Here is a 12,471-nt window from a genome sequence, read left to right as displayed (position 1 = left end):
GAGCGAGATTAGGATTAAAAAAATACTCAATGGAGTTCGATATTTGATGGAACCGAGAAAGTTCACATAAATATTTTACTGGGGAAATACTAAGTGCACATAATGTTTTTGCCGGTAACCTACTAAGTCCAGATGCGTATTTTGCTGGGGCAATACCAAGTGCTCTGTCTCTGATGGATATTTTATAGGAAAAATAGTAAGTCACATAGTTACTTCGCTAGGAAAATGCTAGATGTAGATGAAAATTAGGTTGGAAAACATTCTTCGATAACCGACACTCACATGGCTAATAATGGGCTCAGGTGTATTTTGCCCCTAGGTCTTAATAAATTAGTTTATTTGAGATTTTTTGTACAACTAAACAGTTTACAACTTTATAAAATATTATTCATCATACATCAGCATTCTTAGTTCCAAGTGTATTGGAGGTTTCAAACGCTGCACCAGGAGTTTGAAACTAAACTGTACCGCTGACACGAGTAACCGGAGCAATATTGTCACAAGCCTACTTCCCAGAAAGGATACGTTCTAGTGAGCGCAAAATGACTTGCACTGATGGTTGCCGCCACGTACGACAACTTTAAAATGTTCTCTGTTGCGTACAAACGTCCTCAGGTTGCTACACTCAATATTTTACGGATAATTTAGGCTGAAAAGTTATATGCTCGGAGAGTGACATACGGCGGTAGAGGGTTAAGCAGCATAATGTATTGCCGGCTCAGTCACAATAGAGTCCGACCTGCTGAAATGGCGACCAGCTTGCGCGAGGTCAGGTTAATATTGACAAAAATTTACGCCAATCGCTCCCTGCCTGCCTTATAAAGAGGTTGTATAGAGATCTCTCCACTCGTTTGCTTTACAAGTTACCTCGTAGTCTCTGTGATAATTTATCTGAATGATTGCTGAAGGCTCTTCACATACTCCTTTTGATCCATTTAACCTGTGTTTTCCCATAATGAAAAAATAAATTCCTATGCGAGGAAATTTCTGTGAAAACCCACCGGAAACTCAGGCAGTTCAATGATGAGTAACTTAATTCTGACGAACTTCAAAGATAGTAGTGAGTGCTTTGCTGCACACGCAGCCTGACTAGTTTAAACTTTACTGACAGTTTGTCAGGGAAAAGTAAAGTCAGACAAGATTTCATAAATTATGTGCTATGGCCCGTATTTTATTGCCTCGTTTGGAACATTAATTAACAAGTAAATGTACTGAGAATTTAACAAGGCAACTAAACTAGCAGCGCCTCGCAACTTACTGAGGAGAGTAATTGGTCAATTTTTCAGGGCACAAAAACCATGGTACGCTTGTTCTACTAGTACAACCATCACTGGCTAGCTAACCGACCAGAACTATTTTCGTTTGCAAAACCCATTTATCAACAAAAAATGGGATGAATGGCTGAATTGAACTTGCCGAAAGAACATGAAAGTGACTCGAATCCGTACGAGAGACTGAGCCTCTACTTCTCTCACCACTGCAGCTATAAGCCATCCGTCGAGCTGGTTCTGCCGTACGCAGCGCAATCTCTGCTGCTGTGAAGCCTGGTGCTCTCGATCCAACCAAACTTGATGGCAAAACTGGTGCTCTGCTGCGGCAACATAGCACAAGCACCCTTGCCCCAACGATATTGGTTGTAAAAATGTCGCTGCGACGATGAAAAGCCGTCAGTGAAAAACTCAGTCACGAGCTCATGAATACGGGTATTACCAACGCATTTTTGACAGTAAAAAACTGCCTTCACTGCACAACGTTACAGCCGCTGTCAGCTTCTTACAACCAGGCTATACTGAGCCAAGTAATCTTACATTTTAATCCATTTTCTACATTTTAGTCTATGCAAAATTGTTACCAGTTTCATTGATAATCTAAGCAGAAGAAAATAAACGCGAACACAATCAGCCAAAATATTTATTGGCTTGAGATCAAATTCGTGTCGGACCTGCGACATAGCGACACGAACAAAGCATGTTTAGACTTCAATTAGAAAGCCTTTATATATTAGAACATTGAGGGTTGGCGAGTCTTATAGGTATATTTTTAACTTAAATTTCATAAGTATTGATAATATCTCACCAATATACCTAAGCAAAAAAAAAATTCAGCAAACAACAAATTGAAGTTGTTATCTCTCTAACAGGAAACACAAGAAATGTCATTAACCAAAAAAAACTTGGTAATGTTAAATACATTACAATTAAACACAGGAATTATAACGAAGAAAAGTGACAGCAAATAACTCCTGCAAAAAAAGGCAACATAAATCATTGTTTAGAAGAAAACTCGGTGACATCAATTTTTCTGATACAATGTTTCTGATACAACACAATGTTTCTGATACAACAAAGTTAAAAATGTTTTGTTTTAATGTTTTGCGGCGACATGGCGCATTAGATCAGACTTCCAAGCAAAGCGGTACTGACATTGGCCGCAGTCATATTTCTTTATATTCAAGTGCACCACATCAACGTGCTTCTTGAGGTACCCACGATGACATGTACTAAAATCACAGTGCAAACATGTGAACTTCTTAAGCTTGAGATGAACAGCATTCATGTGATACTTTAGATTTTTCATGCTATTCGCTGAAAATTTACATTCGGAACATTTATGTTCCCTCGAGTTAATGTGCACCGATTTTACGTGACAATCAAGATCTTTTTTGTGGTAGAACCCACGGTTGCAGATGGGACATTTGTTAGGTCGTAATTTTAAATGAACCATATTAACGTGGGAATCTAGACCAGTTTTAGAAAAGGTGGAAAAGGTACATTGGAGGCACTTGAAAGGTTTCAGTTTATGGTGAACGCGTGCAATATGTGTGGCCAGTGCGGCCTTGCACCACACAGAATGTGGACAATGTGGGCACACGTGTGGTCTGCTGCGGAGATGTACTCTGGAGATGTGAGCTTGAAGATTAGTTTTCAAAGAGAAATAACTGGAACATTCGTGACATTTAAAAGGCTTTAGTTTCAAGTGCACGGCTTTTACATGTTGCGTTAACTTACATTTTATGGCAGCAGAATAATCACATTCTTGACACTTGTAACGCCTCAGTTTCTGATGCACTCGAGCAATGTGAACGGCAAGAGATCCTTTAGTAGTAGAAGCATAGTCACAAAGATCGCATTTATGTGGCTTCAACTTTAAATGCACAGCTTGAGTATGTCTCTTGAGTATGTCCGTGGCAGCAGCAGCATAGTCGCAGTCTGGACACTGGTAAGGTTTTGCTTCTAAATGAGTGCCGGCGATATGGTTATCTAATAAGCGCTTAGTACTACCGGAATACTCGCACAAGTTACACTTGTAAGGCTTGAGCAGGAGATGTACGCCAGAAATATGTCGTCTGAGTGTGTCCCTCCGGCTGCCTGAGTATTCACAGTGTGGACACTTATAAGGTTTGAAGTTGAGATGAGAAGAAGCGACGTGGTGTTGCAGGTACGCCTTCGTGCTGAAATTATTGTCGCAAATTGTGCACTTGAAACGCCTAATCTTTTCATGCACTGTATTTAAGTGATGTCGTAGACCTGCAATGAGGCTGCATGCAAAATCACACAAGGAGCACTTGTAGGGCTTCAATTTGAGATGAACAGCTTTGAAATGTTGGTCAAAATCCCATTTATGGCGGAAAGCAAAGCCACAGATATGACACTTAATATTCTTATCTTTCTTACGACGACCGCGGGAACTCGTGGAAGAAATTAAATCTCTTGATGAATCATTTGGGAGCTTAGACAAATTTCGAATGTTAGGCTTTGTATCAGAGATATTAGAAGAGCTTAACTCATTTTCTTCACACAAGTTTTGTGTCCCACTTGGATTTCTGCCACGCACTTCGGAACGAATATTTTCATCAGTTTCTACATCCTTTATAAGGACAGTATTTTGTGGAACATTAATACGATTCAATAATACACGGCATTCCTTGAATTTCAAGTCAAAATACTTTGCGTGTTTGACGTCCACATATTTAGAAAGATCACTTGTTTTACATGAAGCCTTCCGCCCTCCTCCAACGGGTTTTGTCCCTTTGCAGTCAGCATAATTTAACGAAGCAGCGGATTTAAAAGGAATACCACGCTCATTATCTGAAGAGCGAAATTCACGGGCTTCCTGTTCAGGGGATAAAATTCGAATTTCTTTTGGTTTACTTTTGCGTTGTAAATTGGAACTTTCTGAAAGTGGAGCAATCTTTGAGCCACTAGAATTGTGCGGCTTCTTAGAAGAAGAGGCTAAGCAGGCAGAAAAAGGCGCTGCTTGACACGGGGGAAAAACGTCTGCTGTTGTTGCGGGTTCTTCGTCTGCAGTGGGAGTCAGGGAGATGGATGGAGATACCATAGCAGCTTCGACAGGCTCTGCGGTGAGAGAATCAAAGCCTAGGAAAGTAAATTCGTGGCTTTGATCGTCTGCAAGCGTAAAACTTTCCTCTTTAAATGAAAGCACATTAAATGGAGTGAAGATATCTGCTGTGGCTGCGAGTTCTTTGTGAGCAAAGAAGCCTTGGACGAAATATGGAGATGTGACAACAGCTTCCAGAGGCTCTGTCTTGACAGCTGCCTCGACAGGCTCGCTCTTGACAGTTTCAAATCCTAGGAAAGAAAGCCCCAAGTTTTCAGCGTCAGTTGAAGTTGAGATGTCCTGCACAAATGGAAGTAATATTACTGAATTGTTTCGATTGTAACCAGGACATACTGAAATATATGCATGATATTAGGTTAAATTAAATTAAATACCTACCTATCATATGAATACCCTATATCATACCTATTAGAATTTTTAGCAACAATTAATCCAGTGACTTGTAAATTTGTCACCTAATCTATTTATTATCCTTATTAATAAATAGATTATTACATATTAAAATAGGGCAGATTTGAATTTCAATATTTTTTCAAAATTGATATTTTTCCCAGAAATAAATTTCTGGAACTATGGTGTTGAATTAAAATGCAAGTAGTAAACACAAGTTGATGATGATGGAATTAAACTTTATACCAACTCTGAAGAAAATTTCCATATTTCTTCCATAGAAATATTTGACTACACAAAAGATAAGATTCAGTATGGATAATTGACTAATAATTTGGCATACTCCTGAACCAACAGAAGTTTTAGCCCACTCACAGCTTTTTCAATGAAGTTGCTACATCTTCTTTGACCAACTTATAGGAATTATGTGCTGTCAAGATGTAAGGATGTACAATTGTATATTAAAGGAAGTGAGTACTCCTATCTTCCTCTGTGAAGCCATTCAGAATTTTGTTTAACTAAATTCATTCAACACCATGCTTGCAATAGAGTGCAGATAGACCATAACATTAGCATTAACCTACATCATATGGTCATAAGACTAGGTATTAAATGGTTCAGAAAATCAACATTTTTATATTTTGAATAATAATGAGAGCCAAATTCAATGAAGAAAATAACCCACTTCTTCCATGAAGAAAGGTTCCTCTTTCTCCACTTCAAGGAAGTCAGCTGAGAGCCCCGAGATTGACTGCAGCTCATCACAAGGCTCAGTCTTCACAGCTCCTGCAAGTGGCATCACAACTTGAGAGCTAATTCAATAAATTGAGAAATAGCTATCAGAATAATTACTTCTATAAACTTTACATAAAATTCTATTAAAATCTTTGCACATGACCATTTCAGCACCAGCTTCATGAGTGTTACCAGAAAGCTGACCATGGATTCCCTAATTCCTTACGTGGAATTTACTTGACTTATGTTTAACATGTTGACTCTGAAGTGGCAGGTACTACACATGTGCACCACAAGGTGTAGGTATTTCTCCAGGACATAGTGGTACATAATACTGGCAACCCTGTTTCATACTAATAGTGGAAACCCTGTTTCATACTAATAGTGGAAACCCTGTTTCATAATAGTACAAAAAATGAAATAATAGTGAAAGATGAAGCGATCGGAGTCAACAATAATGCACAACAACAGTACACGTCTCTTTAGGTAAGCTTGATTTGAGGTAAACTAACTTCTTTGGGTTGGTACATTGAACAATGGAAACAAATTGTTTCAGATTTAAATACTTGACTGCCATTTTTCAACTTGGTACTGGATAAAAAATATGCCAGAAAAAATTATATATTGTTTATACCAAGAGAATGAAATACATTGAACTAAACCAGGATCAAAATTATTAATTTTAAATGAAGTTAAATTTTTATCATTGAGCACAAATATCTGAAATATATAATTTTTCTAGGTCTGCATCATACATAAATAAATTAATAAAAATATTAACAAGAAAAAATTACCAGAGATACAAGTTGGCAGTAAAGACTGCATCTGCCTGCAGTCTTCTGTCAAAAGACATAACTTCTGATCTGCACCCAACTTAACATTTGCAGCAGAGGACACCTTCAGTGTAGGTAACACCTCCTCCATCTCTGCTGGGGTCCTATAGTGCTGTGAGTGTGAGATGCTCCTGCAAGACATAATGCAAGCTTGAGTGCCGTAAAAAGTATATATTTATTACAGCACTAGCAGCCACCTGCTGATTACTTATGACCAGATTACTTTCTGACCAGATTCTGATTAAGACCAGATTACTTTTTGGTCTAAGCATGAATAGATTTTGGATGTAAGGCAGAGAGACAAAAATTAAATATTCCTTGCTATAGCCATTACCGTAAAATGGGGTAACTTAGACCACTTTCTTTTTTATAAATGATGCCATTTTTTTACTAGCTAAATTAAACTTGAATTGAAACATGCAAAATACAGGTCTATACTCTCTAGCTCACCATAAATTGCTGGCTCCTGCCTCTCATAGTCTTTATGTAATCTCAAAAAAAGTGATGGTCTTTGTTACCCCAGCTCCTGGGGTAACTTAGACCGGGTGGTAAAATCAATTATATTTTTTGGTAAAATAACTCCAAATAACTCCAGGTTTTGGTGTTGTCTGTCTGTCTGCTACAAATCTTGTAATCAAAATTTAATACACTTCTACTTATCCTATCGATCTGAAATTTTGCCAACTTGTGTAAAGTTGAAGACAATGCATGAATCAAATGTCAAAATAAATGATTTTAGAAATTAAAAAAATTTTTTTTTAATATTAAAAAAATTGAAAAAATAATTTCGTCAGCTACAAATCTTATAACTGATATTTGACACACTTTTACCTGTCTAATTGATCTGAAATTTTGCACACTGGTGTGAATTCAGAGGCAATGCACGAATCAATTAACAGAATAAATAATTTTGAAAAAAATTTATATATTAAAAAAAATTTATATATATTTAAAAAATTGAAAAGGTAATTTTTTTAATTTTCGAAAATTAGATGAGAAATTCATTGTACATCTGTAAGATTGGAGATACTGGATTCTTTGGAAGTGTTGTCTTTAAAAAGTAATTTTTAAACGTATATTATTTTTTAATGAGAAAATGCTCCTTACAACTTTGATAGTATATCCCTTACTCTCCACACACTGCAACTCTTACACTCATCACAACTGATTTCCAGACAAGCTTCACTGCATTCTGATCCATCCAACATACCAGAAAGCCTACTGTATGCACTTGCAGTCTTTCAGATTTTCAACTATTTTCTAAATAGTTGGCTGAAGACTGGCAAATAACTGAAATGCAATAATTTCAATTCAAATGTTTCAGCAAGATCTTCTGAAGGTGTGAATATTGCTACTGATGCCTTGCTAAAGATCTTGCGATATTCACCCACTTTCAGCACCCTGGACAGGCTGAACTGTCACATGATGGCTTTTAGTTTTTGTTGATTGGCAACTAAATAACTTCAAGTGGACAATGAGAAAAATTGAATTTTTTTACTGCAGGTGCAGTGCAGATAAACAAACTGTAGTAAATAGTTGCTTGGATTGACTGAAAAACTTTTGAAAATATACAGTAATTTAGTATTTTTATCAATTTTATTTTAGTGCATATAAGAAAGTTTCTTGAAGTTGGTTCTGATGGAGATGGACAATGGACATAAAGCATCAATGTGCAAGAATTTAATACAAACAAGGAACCTGAGTAACTCATTTCCTAATAGTGTAAGGCTGTAAGCATATGCAATAGTATGCATTGAGCCATGAAATGATGAATTAAGGTAATCAATATTTAAAAATTTCAACTTTTCAAGTATCATATAGAGAAATGATAAAGGGGAAAAAGAGAATAATATTACAATAACACTCAACACAACACACAACTTCACAAGTGACACAACCAAATGAAAGTTGGGAAATGAATATAAATCAATGAACTAGCTAGCAAATAACATTATAACAGAAACAGATTAATGAAGTATATATAGCATATAGCCTATAGGTAGTAATTGAATTACTAGGGTAAACGCGGTAATTCCGACATCGTAGGTAATTCCGTCACTTCTCTAGTTTTTCCTTTATATTAAGCTTTGTTTTAGTTCCATGCATTCATTGATGGTTGAAATGGTGACGTCATACATTTGCGTGTCGAAATACTGCAAAAACACTAGGTCTGGGCCATCTAGCGGGAAAATATTGAGATCCAAAGAGAGACAATGCATGCCACGTGGTGAGATCATCGAAAAATGTGTCAAATTTGACAGTTGACATGGCTCTACCAAATAGTGAATAACTGTTTTTATAGGAAGAATATTATGGTTTGAGACTTTTAAATACATCTGTGAATATATTGACACATGAAAACTAATTCCGACATAACTTGAATTGGACACAGTCGACACACACAGATCATTCAAAGCTTTGTACAAAAATTGAAATTTGATTAATTAAAAGCCTAATAGCTGTTAATTAAAACGTAATTAAGTAGTGTTTAATATTCGTTAGTGTTCTAATTCAAAGCCGTGTTGTATCCCAATACAGCTCACACAGCAAACGGAATTCGAACACGTGGATGTCGCCCGGGTCGGCAATACGTATCAGTTAAGTTTGAAGCGCTGACGCAATACGACTCACTACGTGTCGCGGTGTCGGATGTTGCCACACAAAGTGACGGAATATAGGGATTTGGTAGGTTTCCATTCTAAAGGCTTTTTAATAAATATGGCAACATTTTGTGACGTTTCATCGTTGCTGACGCGTAGTGAAGTGTTTTGAGAGTCATGTGAAGGCAACAGAACTTACGTAACGCATACGGTTTTTTTTTATAGTTTTTCATTTCTCGATGCGTCCTTAAAGTGTCGGAATATACCGCGTTTACCCTATATTCAATGATGAAAACTCACATCATATTCATAAGTTCATCTCATGGTCATGATCTCAAGTGATGCGCCAGCTGAGAGTGAGGTTTCTGAGTCTGAGGTTTCTTCTTTCATCTTTGGCTATTGTAATTATTAAAAATTTGGATTTAGAATTGAAGGCTAATTATGAATGATACTTTCTTGGAAAGTTGGAATCTATTTAACTTGACTTTCTCAATTCTCACTTGACAGTCACTTCCATATCTTGACTATAGACAGAACAGAAATACTTAATGCAAACTGGAAAAAGTGGGAGAACAAAATTAGAAAATTTGAAAGAATGTAATTGCAAAATGCAAACAAACATGAAGAGTAAGATGTGTCATGTGTGGCTACAACGGCCGGTGTGACTGAGGTGTCCCCGTGTGAATCAGACACCGACGAACTGCCCCCCCCCCCCGTCCCTTCGCTACTGACGACGCACCGGCTGCGACCGGCATCCTTGAGATAAGGTCCAACCGTCCAAGGAGCTTCTACTCTCAAGCTTTTGCTCCATGCACCAATCTAGACTATTGTAACAATATAACCTATTCAACTATATATAATTGTTATTTGCACAGTCGGGCACAGAGCACAGTAACTTACGTCCGTCTTCAAACGTTTCTGTAACCGGAATCGACAGATCACATTGCGCTTTCTGGCGAACAATTGATCCTTGGAACACTGCGGAGCATTTGCTATTTCCGGAGTATTAGAAGCACCAGGCGTATGCAATTTTTTACCAATGTACAAGGACTACTACACACAGGACATGCATAGCCTATGTCCAGCCTCTGCTAGCAGAGGCGATCGCCTACACTATGAAAATGCTGTTGTTTTAGTGGCATCAACAAATGATATGCCCATAATTGTTTCATACAATAGTATTACAATGTGTGTAGTAGTCCTTGNGTGTATGAAGGCAGGAAAATGGTACCTACTTTGCTTAGTACAAAATTTTGAACTTCAAAACTGGCAAAAAGTCTATGGTTCTGACCAAGGACTACTACACACATTGTAATACTATTGTATGAAACAATTATGGGCATATCATTTGTTGATGCCACTAAAACACCAGCATTTTCATAGTGTAGGCGATCGCCTCTGCTAGCAGAGGCTGGACATAGGCTATGCATGTCCTGTGTGTAGTAGTCCTTGCCAATGTAATAAGTATAATTCAGAATATAATATCAACATAGTGTACCTGCCCTATAGTGTTAAGAATATATCTAATATTGGTTTAATTTCAAATGTTCATTGCATATGTCCATTAACTTATCAAACTAATGTGTGTTTGGTAACTTAGGTGACATAATTGTGAAAGTATGTCATTCATATAACGTGAATTGCAACACAACACATTATTTGAACATTCCACGCTTGCTTACAGTTACTAGAACTTCACTACCTCCATCCTCGTCACGAATCTTAGGTTCAAAGTAACCTATTCTTGAATGCACTTGAAATAGTAGACGCAGAATGATCGAAGGCGATGATATTTTTTGTAGATTAATAAGATTCTTCAATTTTTTATGTAGGTTTTAGATTTGTCTACAGTAACACCCAATAATCTCTAAAATTGCTTTAAAACTGACGACGGCCGTTCCAGATTCTGAATGTTCAACACTTGTATGAAAAATATGTGTATCTGAAACATATACATATAATACGGAGAGCGTTGAATTGTGAAATGAAGAAACTATTCAATGTTTCAAAGTGAATCAACACTCAAAATTAAAACTTAGTACTTGGAAGATTAAAGAAGTTTCAGGCAAATTTTAGAAATATTTCCAAGTCATATGAATCAATGACTAGGCTATAGCCTACGAGATAATGTTCTAGATCTGATAGGAGATGTCATAATGTTTTAAAGTTGGAAGTAGTGCACTTTGTAGATGGTGCTTGACTGAGTGGTCGTCCATACGAACTATTTCAAGACTAAATTTTCGGGATTCGTTCACATTGCCTCCTATCATATTTCCATTTTATATTACCTACTCTATGATGTGACATGAGTTTTTAAACTTATAGCAAATGTGAATAAGTGCTCGCTCAACTGAGTTTTGGATTTGTTTGATTTTGTTCTGAGATTTAAATTAGATTCATCTGTTCATTTTAAATCTTCCAGTAATTCTTGATAAATATATTTGCTCTGGGCAGATGTATAGTGTAGTAGAAGTAGAATATATTAGTATGTACAATATAGTAATGTCTGCATTCATTCTGTTGCTGATTCTGAACATCGCCGAATTTTCACAGCTTGTTACGGTCTCGAACACGTAGCTCACTACTCAAATTTGCTGGGCGTAACCTAAACCTGAATTGTCGCAGGCAGCTGAGATCGAACCCGCAACTCACTGCTAGTCTGAATCATGGTCGAATTATATAAGGTTGACCCACGATGATTTCAAGCGTGACAAACTTTGACAAAAAATATATTCTTGATTGCCACCATGGCCGGATTGGTACTTAAAAATGTCAGAAAAAAAGAAGACGGTGAAATACTGTAATCACTATATAATTCTTCTCTATTTCACCATAACATCTCTGTCAGCACAAATAACTGGCAAATTATATCCAAACAATGAGTCATATATAGGTGACATGGGATTTATTCATATTAAATCTTTGATGAACGGAAGAGTAATCCATACCGAATTACCGATGACCGAGGTAAAATATTTGAAGACAAACCCCCATCATCTTCATTTGGTCTCCACGTGCCTGGCTAAACTACTCATATTGTTTTCAATTATAAATCAACTGACGGGCAGTTAAATGAACATCTTTTCAATCGTAATTTGCGTTTATTAGTAGTTTTAGTTAAAGATTCTCATAAATCTAGACAAACAACGGCCAATGAATCAACATACACACTTTTCATCCTGTCACGGGTCAATGTTTGCTAGTGATTTTTTTCATCCTTTAGGTTAGAGAAAAAAATTGTCTTTTTCTAGCACCCAACCGCGGCCTCGTGATTCCATTTGACTTTCAGCATTGCAGCAGGGAATAAATGAACTCTCCGATTTTATTTTCTTATCAGTGAACTTGTAATTGCAAAATGTATTCGTTGCTCGCCTGAATATGCGGTGAATATATTTATATCTCGGTAGGGATTTAATATTACCGGACCGCATATAGGAGCGACCGCAAAAATGTCGGCTGATTTGGAAATTTTGTTTCTCAACCTGAAGTTCATCCGCAGGCAATGTCGTTAAAAAGTTTTGAAGTTTGACAAAAAGTGAGTCTCACTGATGTTT

At 36.9% G+C, this 12,471-nt stretch overlaps 1 protein-coding gene across 5 annotated transcripts; it reads right to left on the bottom strand.

Annotated features, from left to right (window-relative positions):
- Window positions 1-1,897: 1,897 nt before the first annotated feature.
- LOC108678757 (zinc finger protein 845) lies at window positions 1,898-12,349 on the bottom strand. 5 transcript variants are annotated; one of them, XM_018167236.2, is made up of 4 exons: window positions 11,866-12,349; window positions 6,279-6,448; window positions 5,435-5,535; window positions 1,898-4,638 (listed from the first exon to the last, which is right to left on the bottom strand). In XM_018167236.2, the coding sequence occupies exons 2-4, from the start codon at window positions 6,406-6,408 to the stop codon at window positions 2,365-2,367; spliced, it is 2,505 nt and encodes an 834-aa protein (XP_018022725.1). In that variant the 5' UTR covers window positions 6,409-6,448; window positions 11,866-12,349; the 3' UTR covers window positions 1,898-2,364. The 5 variants fall into 5 exon arrangements, with proteins under 5 accessions (XP_018022725.1, XP_018022717.2, XP_047741491.1 ...); XM_018167228.2 differs by having other exon boundaries at window positions 12,085-12,349; XM_047885535.1 differs by having other exon boundaries at window positions 12,089-12,349.
- Window positions 12,350-12,471: the final 122 nt, after the last annotated feature.

The sequence above is a fragment of the Hyalella azteca genome, unplaced genomic scaffold (assembly GCF_000764305.2).
Source record: "Hyalella azteca isolate HAZT.00-mixed unplaced genomic scaffold, Hazt_2.0.2 contig2323, whole genome shotgun sequence".
NCBI lineage: Eukaryota > Metazoa > Arthropoda > Malacostraca > Amphipoda > Hyalellidae > Hyalella > Hyalella azteca.
Note: the sequence above shows the minus strand (reverse complement) of the source record. Positions and strands in the feature narration are given on the sequence as shown.